The following is a 15088-nucleotide window of genomic DNA, read 5'->3' on the forward strand; positions in this document are numbered from 1 at the left end:
TTTGTACAATGACTAGGCAGAAAAAGTCAAGGATGTCCCTAGCTGTGTTTTAAAAAGCTATCCCACAGCCACTTCAGGGTAAAGAACATCAGAACATGGATAACATATTCATTGCACTGAACACAAGTACAATGTCTGTGTCTTTTTAACACATTAATTAAGCTGGTGCGGTGGCACACGCCTATAATCCCAGCACTCAGGGAAACAGACAGACGCAGGTGGATCTCTGTGAGTTTGAGGCCAGTCTGGGCTGGCCAGCAAGTCCAGAACAGCCAAGAATGCACAGAGAAAGCCTGTCTCAAAAGACAAAACAAAACAAAACAAAAAACAAAAAACAAAAACAAAACAAAACAAAGTCAAAAACAACAAAAAATTATCAATTAGATAGAAGAAGAATTATGTATTTCCCTTCTATTCCATGTAGACATGTGTTTAAAATAGTTGCTAATAAGATTTGAGAAAGTAAAACAAACCTGACTTACTATAGTTCAAAAAATAAAAATAAGACAAATGTATTAACTATTAAACTAGTTGGCAGCTGCCATGCTTGCTAGGACTTGAGCTCCTAAGACAATGGTTTCTCAGAACAACTACCCGATGACAACTTTTTGGCTTTTAAAAAAAAAATTAAGGCAAATTCTCAATATATAGACCAGGCTGCCCAGAAAGTCACAGAGTAGCCTAGGCAAACCTGCAACTCATGATCCTCCAGGTATGGCTACCACGCATTTAGCTTCTTCAGTCCTTAGAGAAACTAGGTAGCAGGGACTTCAGTTATAGCCCATCTTGCTCTGACGGTGAGAACACAAAAACGGATGCAATAAGCTTAATGACCTATAATTCTACACTTTGGCAATTCACTTCCTTCAGATTGTCAAAAGCTATCAATACCTTTTAGAATTCACTTTAGAAATAATTCTTCCATCAGGAATGAGGACATGATACACCATCACTGTGAGTAATTCTGGTACAGACAGAAAATAGTGCTGACAACTCCTTGAGGGAGCATTTAAAGCAATTTCAAGTTAGACTTGGTCTTGTATGAAGATAGTAGAAAGCTTGGAATAGCTACTCACTTTCTTGATGCAGTTTTTATGAAGGAGGAAAGAAATGGTTCCACAAGCAAGAAGCCAGTGAACTTTTAAAAACACTGGGGCAAACATCTTAACACTCACAAACAACCAGATGGGGATACTCTGCTAAGGATAGGAGTGAAACCTAGAAGGAAGCTCACAGATCCAGTGCCGGATTTCCTAAAACCACAGTGCATCAGTCAAACCAATAAATACACAACAGGTTTTGTAAGTTCCATTAGGACATAAAAAACAAATAAACAAAAACCCTGTGCAGCAGGCATATGTCATGAATGTGAAAAAAAAAGTGAAACCAAATGGCTAGAAGACATGAAGAAAATACAAATGATTGCTCACTGACGTTACAGTTTTGTTCTAAGTATCAATAACTTCAGCAGAATACACAGCTTTGCCCACAAATGGATTGGAGTTGTTGCTTTCTGAGTTCGAATCCTGGCTTTAAATTCCTAACTTTGCAACCTTGAATAAGTCACTGAACCGCTCTGTAATTTCCATCTAAACAAGGGGCTATACCTACCTTACTGGAGGAATGAAAAAACCATATTGTACATTGTAGTGTTCTGCAAACAGCAAAACAGACAAACAAACAACAACAACAAAAAAAAAGCCACTGTGTTCTTGCAGTGTGGCAACGAACCCGTGTCAACACTCTATCTGTGTCATGAAGCAAATACCTGAGGTGTCACAGGCATGTTTTCTTGTTGAGGGTTCCCTCTGAGGGGTGCTGCGCCTATAAATAATGTGGGGTTTGTTTTGTTCCTCTTCATCCTCTTGCTCATCCAATGATAGCAATGGTTCAATGAAATAATCTCCATCGTGGGACCGGAACATGCCCATCTGCGAAGAGAGATGAGAGAAGTTGATTTAACAGAACTCAGCCAACAGGAGGGTCAAAAACAACATAGAGAGTGGGGTGACCCCAGGTGGGAGCAGGGCCATTTGCTCGGCTACTCTCTGAGAGGGCTGCTGAAACTGAGCGCGCTGCTGACTGCAGCCTGGAGCACTCCAGGCTCAGCTTCACTCTGCGCGAAGGTGGGAGCTAATTCCTGACTCTGTAACACCTACTTTCCATAGCTAGCTTTCCCTTGGTACTTATGTTTCAAAGATCTTCGCCCTACAAGCAGCGCAGAGAGTATGCCCAGGCTGCCTAGAAAGTCATGGACACCAGTGTAGAGCTGAGGCATAAGCCAAAACCTTCTCCTACGCAGTCACCAGGTACATCAAGGTGGTGCCACCTGGAACTCTGGCACATGGTCCCCTCCTGTCTGATCTGCTAAGGCAGAGTGATATCCTGAGAGGCAGTGATGTCACACTCAGCCACTTGCTTTCCCGGGATCACACTTATTCTCCTTGAGGAGCTTCCTTACTGCTCAGTTGGAGATAAAGTTCCTTCTCCAAAGGGCAGCTGTGACGATTAAATGCCGTGATACCAGCCATGTGCTTTAGCCAACGTCTAAGGCTCTGAACTCATCAGTGCCTTTGGTTGAAGCTCACACTGGTCTTGGGCCAGTTTGCTCTTAGCAAGCAGTATGAAGACCTTGCAAAAGGCCATTTTTCCTGTTCTCCTCTTCACATACCTACAAGGTTCACAAATGATTCACAGTTTCTCAAGCTTGAACCAATGTTATATGAATCACTTTTGATAAAGTGATCAGTGGGTCAAGTGTCAGTGGAGACACAAAACTTCTCTTCACACACTGAAAATGACTGCCTCTCATTTCCTGAATACAAGGGGGAAAGATAGCCAGGGCATACTGGTGTGGGTGCCTGCACCAGCATCCTCCAAATCTGACGAGAGAGCTAAATCATTGACCTCATAGCTGCTGTACCGCCCCCAAAATCTCTGAGGTCAGCTCAAGAATCAGAATTTTAATGCACGCCCAGGAGTCTCCACTAAGAAAAGGCATGCAAAAATGACAAGCTAAGGCACCGACTTCCCAAAGCAAGCAGAATCAAAACAACCTGGGAGATTTTTTTTTTTCTTATGAGATTTGGGATGCCATGCTGTATTTACGGATTCAGAATTTCTAAGCGTGATACCTACAATCTGACCTTTTAAAGCAGCTCTCCTCATGACTCAAGGACATAGACTCGGGCAGAAGTCAGTTTTAGTATAGTCTGTGACAAACTGACGGACCACTGGAGGAGCAGCAGGTTAGCAAACACTCCTTCTCGCTGAAGCACCTCTGTCAGCAGACAATATGTAACTCTGGGATCTTATAACATTTAGGGGGCAGCGAAAGGGGCCTGGGAGGCCCACAAAAGAATTGATTTGTCCCAAGTTGCCCTTCAGCGGCACAGAGCAGGTTGGTGTCAGTGTCAGAAATCTTGGACCCAGAATTCTGATTCTACTTCCGCGTCCGCAAAAACAAATCCAGTCATTCTCTTGAGGAGCGTAATTCCATCTTGGTCACCTATCATCCTGAGGCCTGGGGGAAGATGGTCGTTCACAAGACCCAGACAGTCTTACCAGTAAAATGGGTAGCTTTGAGGACTGGGCCATTGGATCACAGAGGTTGCAGCAAAAGCTCAATAAATGGTTAAGAATATGAAGTCAAAATTAATTTTGTTGGTGGCCCGGAGGTAATCACTGGAACCCAACCTGTCTTGTGCTAGCTGAGGTGACCATTTGTTTTGAATACATGTATTACGTACATATACATGCTGTGTGCTATCTGCACTATAGTACGGGAGAGGAGGGGGTAGGTACTGATGCAAATGCCTGGACAGACGAGCAGAGCACGCACACTGAGAACACAGTGGGCATCTGAAGACACAGTGACTATGATTTTGGAGCGGAGGGGTAATACCACTTGGAAGACTATGGTGTCTTGTGGGGAACCAGAAATGAAACAACCCTTTAAAAGGGAAAAAAAAAAGTTTTAATGTAGCTCAGTGGTAGAGCTCTTACCTGCAAATACAGGAAATTAAGAGAGAATACAGAGAAAACATAAAGCAGACTACTTGAAATATGGTATTTCAGAAAACCCAACTAAGATGAAACTGGACTAGGCAATGGGTGAGAGGATGAACTGCCAAGATCTTAAATATCGGCTGCGGGATTTGGTACTCTTTTCTAGAACATGAAGATGTGTAGGCTATGTGAACAAGAGCAGGGATGAGAGTTTGAGGCCCTCTCATAGACTGTTACAGGTGGGTGGCAGGGATTGTGAAAAAAAAAAAAGCTGGAAGAAAAGCAGGTAGTTGGAGGTATTTCTCAGAGAGCTGTCCTAATGAAAGGAGGCGGGGGGGACAAACAAACCCGAGGTACAGAGGTTCTCTCAGCAGAGGAGAGCAAGGTATGAGACGGGATTCAGAAAAACTGCCAACTGGTGGGGTGGGGTTTGGGGGTCTGAGGGCGGGGTGTACAGTGTGGGACCACTTTAATGAGGGCAGATTTCCTGGAAGCCTCCCCCCCCCCCTCCAGGCAAAGCCAGGAAGATCATCACCTAGGAACTGCTACAGGAATGATGAAAGAGCCTTGGGAGGAAATAAAAAATTCAGGAGACAAAGAAAGCAGGAGGGTCAGAGCTAGATTAGTGGCCAAAGGTACAAAAACCTAGGTGGCTTGTTTTTAAAATGTATGTAGCCTCCCCCACCACCACCACCAAAAAAAAAAAAAAAAAAAAAAAGAAGAGATGCTACAAATTACACGACAGGCAAATAAGGATAGTATAGTCCAGAGGGTCTTTGCAGGAGCCCCGATTCTCAGTTCTCAAGGGGACCACGTGCACCGTGTTACCATGTAAAACCACCAATGGAAATTAAGGACCTACGCAGAAAAATATTTATACAACTGCTGGGGCTACTCAGATTCCACCGGTGTGTAGGCGGGGAAAGAGGAGGAGTAAAGACTGTTTACCAAGGAAGTACACAGACAGCCCTATCTAAGACCCAGGAATTGGGGCTCCCTAGCTTTTAATCGGGGGTGCGCTGATTCTCTGGGATCGGCCTCAAGATTTTTCAGCCCACCTAGGCGGGCTGAAAGACCAGAGCCAATCCTAGTGCCCAGGCCCAGGTTTGAGGCCCTGATGACTCAAGGCAGCATCCCCTCCCCTTGACAAACTGCGGTCTCCGCCTACCCCCCAATCATCAAGGAAGCATTTTGGGCGCCAGGATTCCCAGCGCTTAGCTAGTGGGTAAAGGGGCTCATCCCCTTCCCTCCATCCCAGCAGGCTAGACCTTTCCTCTAGTCTTCAGGAGCGTGGTGCTCCCGCCGGGATCCTGCTCTTGGTAGGTGAAGAAGGATATAACCTCCAGCCACGGAATTTCAGACGCAAGAACCAGCCTGCGAATGTGGCAGCTGAGCACGCGAGTGAGTACCCACGACCCTACTTAGAAAGAGGAGGAGGGTTTGTGTGCCAAGAGTAAATGCACCGGGGGCAAAGGCTTTTGAGTTGTGCGTAATGCGCGGTGTGAAGCGCTAGGAGAGCCAGCCGCGGGAAAGTTTCTGCGTCATACGCGCGTGGTAGAAACGCACGTCGCTTGGGAAAGGGAAGGACCACCCTAATTGGGTCCAGAATAGCACGAGACTCTCAAATGTCTTAGGAATTGGGGACGGGTGCCTAGTTTGTCCCAACAGAGGGTAAATGAGGGGATCGGGAAGAAGGGGGCAGAAGTACCAATTTGGATCTCCCACTACGTGCCCACTTGGCAGCCCAGGGTGGTATCCGTCGCACCCAACCATTCTAGAAAAAAAACATGCGCGCTACACAGTCCCATTCCTACACTTTGGAATAGCCGCAGGCTCCAGAAGAATAGGACCCTCCTTCAGGCTATACCTCTCCCACAACTCCAGCGCCTCCAGCCACCACGCCAGCAGGGTGCAGAGTCGGACTGTAGCGCACAGCCCCCCTTCCCCCACCTTCCGACCCTAAACACCGCCCTAGAGACAGGCTCCGCCCTTACTCCCTGCTCTCAGAGTACTCGGCCCACCCTTCCTTCCCCGGGACAGGATCCGCTGCCCTGTCAGTCTGGTTCAGTTTCAGAATTCCCTGCACGTGATAAAAGGCTCCGAGAGGAAAGAACGCGGGGACACTAGGTTACGTACCCGCGTCCACAACCTGAGCTACTCCCAGCACTCCAGGAGGAGTGTCCAGGGATTGTCAGTTTACATCCCCGACTCGGGGCGCGCCAATGAGGAGCTGGGTCCGCCCTGCGCTCAGCTGCTCCGCTCCCGGGCGGCCAAGTTTGCTACAAGAAACCACAACCCCAGCAACTTTCTCCGAGTTTGTAAACCGACGGGCAGGCTACGCTGCGGAGTCCGGGCTGCGCACAGCAAACCCAGTCCGTCCCTAAGACAGCTCCACGAGGTCCGTGACTCTCGGGACAGATGTGAGCACTCTCTCCCCGAGTGTGAGTGCACGCGACCCGCCGATAGACTGTCCCCCCCCCGCCCCCCAATTTCCGAGACCTAAACCAGTGTTGATATTCAACGCCAGAGCCTAGGTTCAGACTAGGGTGCAATGAAGTCTTAAAGAGGCAGCCCGGGAGGCGGGGGTGGGGGGTGGAAATAGGGGCACGCGCCCGCTTACCATGCCGGAGCACAGGCTGATGACCGCAGTGTGCTCGGACTTGGTGTTGACATGGCCTTTGTAGAAACAGTGCCTAAGTTCCATTTCCTCCTCGGAATAAAGCTTGGTCTGGTTCACCCCTGGCTCTCCGAGGAGGGTGACAGTGAACGTTGGGGCGATAAATCCGGTGTGAGCGGTGAGATTAAATAGAAACTCGAGGCCGAAGGCTGAGAGGCGGTAATGCGCCTGGGAAGAGGTAGAGGAGGAGGCGAAGGCAGGCCAGGGGTCAGAGGCAGAGTTAATGCTTCGTCGCCTTCTTTTGAAGTGCACGTTCGTGGGAATGGGTTCCCCGAGGGTGTTCACTCGGACGGGAGACGCGATCTCATATTCGCTCAGAGTCTCTAATAATTTCACTGCGGGGAGAAGCAGAGGCAAATGAGCTAATCATTCATTTCCCCCGAAAGTTTTAATTTAAAAAGAAGATGGGGGGGCTTTGCAGCCCTCCCCCCCTCGAGTCATTTCTTTCACCTTCCATCAGTGGATAAATATTTGTTTGGGCTCCTACCGTAATAGTGACAGCTGAGGACGGTGTGAGGGGCCGAGAATACAGCATTAGAACAAACAATGAACACACTTACAGCATAAAATAATTACGGATTCTGAGAAATATTCTGAGGAAAATGAAATGTGCGCTCTCTGGTCATCCCAGCTATTAAGTAGCATTGATTTGGGACAGGGGATAAGAAGGGTGGGGAAAAAAAAAGGCAGGTAAAAGGATCTGGGGGTGGCCCTAAAATTTTTGCAGTGCCTTCCTCCCTAATAGTTGGCTAGGGATGACCCAGAGAAGGGAGAGGCTCCAAAATGGGAGGTTGATTCTTTCTAGGAAAAGGAGAGAGGCCTCTGCTGTGGGGTGCCCGCCCCAGAGCGTGTTCGAGGAGGTGGCGATAGAGTGTGTGTGTGTCGGGGGTCGGGGGGACCTTGAGGGTCCGGAGCCACGTTACCTTGCCTCGGGTGCAGCCTGTCCTTGCGCACGGCCGCCGCGGCGTCAGGGCTCCTCATCTCAGCCAGGTCGGACACCAGGAGCATTAGCAGTGTGGCCCAGGATACTAACTGCATGGTGCTCCTCACCCCTCCCCCCGCTTCTCCCACCCCCCCTCCCTCCTGCCGGCTTTAGTAGTGGCTGGTAGCTGCGCGAGGCAGCGGCAGTAGAGAGCGCGCGGAACCCCGGCGCCCTGCCGCCAACTTTTTGACTTTTAGGAGTCGCTGAGTTCCTGCAGAGAGGGTCCCGTCTGCGCTTGACTGAGCAACGCTGCCGCCTGCCGTGAGCTGAGCCGCTCGGGCCGCAGGAGGAGGAGAAGGAGGCGGAGGACTGGGGCTCGGCTGCTCGGCCGCATAATGTCCAGACTGCGGACGGGAGAAGGCGCGGAACGTGCGCTCCGAGGCGCGCCGGGCGCCCTGTGCTGGCCGAGTTAGCCGAGCCGCTTCTTGAATGGGGGGCCGGGGGGCGGGGGCCCCCGCGGGCGCTCAAATACCCTAGGTGCACGCCTCCAGGAGGAGGAGAGGGGAGGAGAAAACCAAGCAGGCGGCCCGCCTCCTTGCAAATCCTCTCCGCTCCTCGGCCGCCAGTGCCAGGACTCGCCGCTTTAGGCCCTGCTAGAGCCGCCGGCAGGGCCGGAGCCATCGGTGGCCTTCCGCGCCACCTCCCCGAGGTGGGGTTTTCAGAGACTCCCTGCTAGGGAGGGAAAGCAGAGAAAGTTCTCTCTTTTTTTCTGGCGCGCTGCCACCCACCCCGACTCTCCTACTTCCCTACCTCGCTTTCCCGTTTGGAATCTCTCCCTCGCCAGGTCTTGAGGAGGATATCTCCGGGCCCCTGTCCCTCTTCTCCGATGGTCTCGTCCTCCTGTGCTTTCTGCTGTGCCTTCTTCGTTTCCCGGTTTCCATCTATCCCCTTCATTCTGCGCCCGTCTCCTCCCACCACCCCGCTTGGCATTCGCTATCAGAGAAAGCAGCCCGGCGCGCGAGTCCCGATCCTACGCTTGATCACTAGGAACCGGATTTTTCACCTGAACTCCACTTTCCATTTCATTGTCCCAAGTCAAGAGCGTAAAGGCAGGGATCCCTCTCGGTCCTGTGGCTCCAGCTTTGTCTCAGATCCGCAGTTTCCTCAGTCTCCTAACAGTTTGAAACCCGGATCTTCCCTGCCAGAGGGTCTACAAGTTTCTGTCCCCCCCCCCCCCCGCGCGCCGTCCCAACTAGGCTAAGAAGCTTATTGTGCAACTTACAGGAGTCGGGGACTTGGGAGCCCCCCGACTCTGCCCGAGATTTGATGGGAAGGGAGGAGGGAAGAAGTGAGACCCTGTAGGTCCCAGGGAAGGCACAAGGGCCTCTAGGGATTTCTCAATCACTTCCGCTTGCTTTTAGTGGTAGAGAGGATAGGAGCAGGGAAGCGGCTCCAAGCAGACCCTTCAAGTTGTCCCCTCCCTCCTGTTGAGGATGCACATTTGAAAGTCAGAACTCTAGAAAAGGAGAAAGGAAGAGGGGCAGAGGAGGAAGGAAGTAAAGAGGGAGAGTCGTTAAATCGCGGATCGCTCAAAAGCACCTTTTCCCTTTGGCTCTCAGGAAGCGAGAATGTGCTAATTCCAGAGGAAGGGAAATGGCATTTTCAGTAACCGATATGACTAACAAATTTATAATCGCCCAAGTTTCCTAGAACTAGAGTTCATTGCTGCTTGGCCTGCCACTCAGAACTGAGAGTATCAAAGAGCCAATAGAAACCAGAAGGCAGTGTGCCCAGGAGTGCCACCCATCCTGGAAACAATGATGTATACAGTTCTGATGATAGCGGGAAAATGACTTGACAAGGCGGCCATTTCCTCAAGATGTTACTAATCCTATCAGTTAGGCACCAGGGCCACTGCAAAAGGGCCAGGCACATTCCTGTGCCGGTGTGCTCATGATATCTCACTGCTTGGGAGGCTGAGGCAGGAGGTTTGCAGACCACCCTGTTGCAATATAAAATAAAATAACAAACAAAAGAGAATTTCTTCCCCGGTATGCCAGCTTCCTTTTCACTCTGTGCTAAAGATCCCTCTTAACCATCCTGCCTGGGAGTTGCTGGGAGCACCATGAAATCAGTCTACAGGAACCGACTCCAGTAGAGAACTCACAGCACTTCCGCCATAGTTACTCACAAGCCTAGCATGTTTGAAAGTATGTTCCACCAGGCAATTCCTCAGTTTCAATCCACACACCCCCTGGTCAAGAGATGTTAACAGCACAGATGTTACCACATGACAGTCTGGAGAGATGGCTTCTTGGTAAGCGCTTGCTGCTCTTCCAGAGGTCCTGAGTTTGGCTCCTACCACCCCTGTCTGGATGTTTACAACCTTAACTCTTTTCAGGGGATCCCACCCCCTCTTCTGGCCACCCCAATGCCTGTGCACACATATACACATACATGTAATTAAAACTAGAAAGGCTTAAAAATTACCACATGAAGGGTCACATTTTTCTCACGTGTAGCTCCACTCTTGCTTTCCTTCTAAAACGTTAAGAATGGATTCCCCTTGAAGCTTAAAAACTGCTTCTGAAACAACAGTCTTTTCTTGTGAGCTGATGGCAAGAGAAGGTCTCCTGAGGTTTGGGGAACCATAGGCTTATGAATGTCTCATCTTCCTGGAAGTGCTCCTCTGGGTGTTGATGTATTAGCCAACCTTAGAAGGTACATCGATAAAGAAATCTTAAAGCATAACAGAGAAACAAGTTACAAGAAGATAAGTGAGCTTATTAATTCAGGTGTTAATCTTCTCATTGAAAATGTTTCATGTACCAAAGCACCTATTAATACTTTTTATAACAGCCCTACAAGCAGGTAACTACTTTGCAGGCTTAAAAAAAACATGAAGTACTTTGACAAAAAAAAAAAAAATCCTGACTAGTATGTGATATGATTCAAATTATTTTGAAGTTTAGTCTAACTTCGTAATTGTATATAAGCTGATGTGGTGGCATATGTGCTAGATAAATCCTATCTAGCACTAGGGAGGCAGAAGCAGGCAGGTCTCTGTGAATTTGAGAGCAGCTTGGTCTATACATTGAGTTCCAGGCTAGTCAAGGCTATCTGTACAGTGATACTCTTATCTCAAAAAAAAAAAAAAACAACAAAAATAAAATAAACCCAATAAACCCATAAATATTATAAAACAAATAGACGATTACTCAGAAAGGTAGCTAGGTTTGGAGAGGGTGACTAATATAGTCCAGAAAATTGTTGTTCAATATCCTATTCCTCCCTCTTCTCCCCTTCCTTCCTCCTCTTCTTTCCCCTCTCTAGTGCTGGGGATTAAACCATTAAACTCAGGCCTAACATAGTCTGTGTTAGCACTGTACAACTGACTTATATCTCTAGTCCTAGAAAAGAAATCGAAGCAGTGACTCAGCTGCGTTGTTCTGGCTCCACTTGAACTCCCACTGTATCCTAGGAAGGTCTCAGGTTTTGAACTTGCCATCATCTTACATCATCTTCAAGAGTAGCTGGAGTTAGAGGCATGAGCTACCACATTTGGCTCTAATTTTTTGCTAATACTGAGTAACAATAACTGTCTCAGATTTTCACAGTTTTTCCATAGACTTTAGTACAGTCCTACAGTGTGCTCAAAAAAAAAAAAAAAAACAAAAAACAAAAAACAAAAAAAAACAAAAACCAAAAAACCTGAATAAATGGATAATTGAATACAACCCTTCACCTTCGATGTGCCTATGAACACCTTGGGTGGTGCTGACAGTTGATTATACAAAGTGGTATTAAAATTACCCAAATCTGAGAGAGAAATGTAGATTTTTAAACAGCCCCCATGTCCCATGCACACAGAAGTGTTCTCTGAAAGATTAAGTGCTTTCTGAAGTCATTTTGAGTTACTAGAGAGATAATTTCAGCCAGTTTTCCCTCTCTGGGTTCTTACTGGAATCAAATGTTACTGTAGGTTAAAGTGGAGACCTTTGGTGGTCAATTTTGCATGAAATTTGGGCCAGCAAAAAAAAAAAAAAAAAGTGATGCCAGCAGAGGATAGCCTGGAAGATGGAAATAAAAGAGATCGTACCCAAAATCATTCTATTTGCTGACAAATACCAATAAAAGAACAGGGAAGAGAGAGGAGGCAAAGATCTCATGAAACAGAGTGTCCACACCCCAAATATACAAAACAACTAGGAGCCAGAAAGACTTGTCTCTTGGAGGGCCAGCAGCAGCTGATGTGAGAGCTAAACCCTGAGCACTAGATTCTGGCGAGTGGGGTTCCCAAGGAGAAAGTGTGTGTCTGAGCACTGCAGTCTCATGCATCACCTGCTAGAAGAGAGCTTCTTTAACAAAAAAAAATCCCCCCTTTTTATTTCTATGTGTATATATGTTCAGCCTGTGTATATGTGTTTGTGTGTATGTGTGTATATGTGTATATATATATATATATATATATATATCAACTATGTGCAATACCTGTGTAGTCTGGAAGAAGGCATCAGATCCCTAGGACTAGAGTTACAGAGGTTTGTGAATGGCCCGTGGGGGCTAAGAATGGAACCTGGGTCCTCGGCAAGAGCAGCTGGTGCCCTCAAGCAGTGAGCCATCTCTCTATCCCTGGAGATCATTTACTCTCAGGATGGAACTGGAAAGAAACTACACCAACCGTGCCATGTGGGTAATTGACATGTGTGTATTCTCTTAGTGTTACAGCTACTGACCTCAAGCAAATTGTCATGCTAAGAACATATCTTGTCTCTTCTTGGGTCATTAACAATAACAACATTAGATTCTGCATAACCTGGAACTCACTATGGAGACCAGGCTCCCCTGGAAGTTGAAGTTGACTCCGCCTCCCGAGTTCTGGGATCTATAGGTGGGCACCGCTATGTTGCTAAGACCCGAGTACTTCCTTTGTGCTACTTACTTGGTCCTTAGAGCAACTTGACTACTGAGTTTTTATAATCCTCATCTTACGTACAAAGAGAATCGCACAGCAAAGGGCAGTGCACTGCTGAGTGTCCCTCTACTAAAGACTACAGAGTAGGTGTGTGCACTGAGCTGGGTTCATCTCCCAAGTCTGCAACTTTCATGATTTAGTGCAGCCTAGTGGCAGACAGATCTTTGTCTGATTACTCATGGTCTTTCAGCCTTTACATCTTCCCTGATGAACATGACACGGAAGAACATTGTGTTTCCTTCTAGTGCTGAATTTAAAGTTTTGAAAAGCTGCTATTGAGACTACCCCCAAAGTCCTTCACCTGGATTGTAAGGCAGCCCTTCAGACACTCATCCGCTCTGTAACACAGGTTCCACCTTTAGCCTGCTTTATCACCAGGTGCTCCCTGCTTCCTTATCATTCTAAGGAAGGACCCTTCCTGTCAAGTATTTCCTAATATGAGTCCTACAGTGATTTCCTCCAAGACTCTACACACAAGTTCTCACGTTCTTCTGCTGCTTCCTCTACTGTCTTGTGGAATGAGACCATCAGGCCCGGGGCTGGCTCGCAAATGGAATTTGGAAATGCTAGCCTTCTAGATTAGATGCAAGCCATGGCAGCTAAAGCTAGGTTAGATGACAGCATGACCTGTGCCAATCTGAGTTTTCTATTTTCTATACGTGCATATTTGACAGAGACGATCACTGGAAATATGTCCTCCTGGAAGCTCACGGGTATTGGTGCATTTACAGTTGAATCAGAATGTGCATGGCCGAGTCCGGAACCTCTGCTGGCCCAGTTGGGGTGCAAGTGCTTGTTCTTGCATGAAACGACATAAAAGGCAAATCTGTCTACACTTTCCAATCAACAGTTTCCCTAGAACCCACCTTTTTATTAGGTGGGGCCGGTCTTGAACTCTTGAACTCTGACCACTCAATTTAGGAGCCTTCTTCATTTTCCCAACTGTGTACTTATGCGTCATTGACCTCAATGTTTCTCTTACATATCCTTGCTGTTAGTCCCGTCATCCTTTGGTAAATTGTGCTTGTGTGTGTGTGTGTGTGTGTGTGTGTGTGTGTGTGTGTGTGTGTGCCCATCTTGTTTTGTAAGACAAAAGCCTCTAACTAGCCTGAATTCATGAATTTGGCTAGCCCATGAGCCCCAGGAATTCAGCTACCTGCAGGATTGAACAATCACTGCCATGCTCAGTTTTTGTTTGTTTGTTTGCTTGTTTTGTTTTGTTTTTTGTGGGTCCTAGGGATTGAACTCAGGTCCTGATGCTTGTAGGTGCAGGCAATTTACTAACCTAGCTAGTTCTTCACTCAAATTAAAAAAAAAATTAAAAGAGATTTATTCTCCCTTCTTATAGTCAGCTTAAATAAGCATTGCATGTAAGTTGAGCATTTCTTTCTCTCTCTCAGGCTTTTTTGTTGTTGTTGTTGTTTTATTTTTTTAAACCAGGGGATTTTTGTCATTTATTTATTCATTTGTTTATGTATGTATGTATGTATGTATGTATGTATTTATTTGTGTGTGTGTGTGTGTGTGTGTGTGTGTGTCCTCATCTCCTGTAAGCCACGGCATATGCAGGAAGGTCAGGAGACTACTTGGTTCTGTTTTATTTTTTGATTTTTTTTTATATGATATATTCTGATTGCAGTTTCCACTCCCAGTTCCTCATCACCTTTCCTCCTATCGGGATCCACCTCCTTTCTGTCTCTCATTAGAAACAAAACAAAGCAAATAGGCATCTAAGGTATAATAATAATAAAATAAAATACAATATAATAATAATTTAAAAAAACTAACACATCAGAACAGGACCAAATAAACAGAAGGAAAAGAACCCAAAGAGCAAGGACCACTCATTTTCACATTCGGGATCCTATAAAACATACAACTAAAAACCCATAATATATATGAAAAGGACCTGTAGTGTTAAAAAGAAAAAAAAAAAGAGGAACAAAATTTTTACATTTATATTTGTTCCCAAGAACAAAGCTGCAGGAGAACGCTTCTCTAACGATGGTTGAGCAAGGCACTGATCTATGAGTCTAGTGGAGTGTCATTAGGAGTAATTTTTATTGTTGACATTACTTTAGGAGAACAGTAGATTTCCCCATAGCTCCCTGGCCTATCCAGTCTCAGTTCTTGGCCACGAAGTTTTGTCTGTGTGGAGTGGGCCTTCACCCAAATCAGATACTCGTTGGTTAAGCCCACAAGTTTTATGCCACCGTTGCACTGGCGTATCCTGTAGGCAGGCCACCACTGTAGACACAAGGGTTTGTAGCTGAACGGGGGTTTACCCTTCTCCTTTGGCAGTGTGCAGAGTTCCTTCCAGTACTGAGGACGCTAGCCCATACGGGGAAGGCTTCGTGTAGGCACCATGTTCCATGAGTTGTGTAGGTGTCCTTGGAGGAGAACAACCTATAGCCTTGGCAACAGCCTGGGTTGTTTTGGGGTTCCTACGGGACCCTATTGGCCAACAACTCAATTAGATCCCTCGTACCAAAAGCTGCATTTAGTT

General features: G+C 46.9%; 1 protein-coding gene across 6 annotated transcripts in view; it reads right to left on the reverse strand.

The window, feature by feature from the left end:
- The window catches only part of Adamts9 (ADAM metallopeptidase with thrombospondin type 1 motif 9), a 178326-nt gene extending 170202 nt beyond the window's left edge, over nucleotides 1-8124 (reverse strand). For 4 of the 6 annotated variants that reach the window (XM_060383774.1, XM_060383778.1, XM_060383775.1 and 1 more), the window contains exons 1-3: nucleotides 7609-8124; nucleotides 6629-7020; nucleotides 1769-1931 (exon numbers count right to left, since the gene is read on the reverse strand). In XM_060383774.1, coding sequence (XP_060239757.1) covers nucleotides 1769-1931; nucleotides 6629-7020; nucleotides 7609-7723 — 670 coding nt within the window. In that variant the 5' untranslated portion in view covers nucleotides 7724-8124. The remainder of the gene's footprint in view (nucleotides 1-1768; nucleotides 1932-6628; nucleotides 7021-7608) is intronic. The other 2 variants (XM_060383776.1, XM_060383773.1) reach the window with 1 other exon arrangement.
- Between the last annotated feature and the right edge of the window lie 6964 nt (nucleotides 8125-15088).

Source organism: Meriones unguiculatus, chromosome 5, assembly GCF_030254825.1.
Source record: "Meriones unguiculatus strain TT.TT164.6M chromosome 5, Bangor_MerUng_6.1, whole genome shotgun sequence".
Taxonomy (NCBI): domain Eukaryota; kingdom Metazoa; phylum Chordata; class Mammalia; order Rodentia; family Muridae; genus Meriones; species Meriones unguiculatus.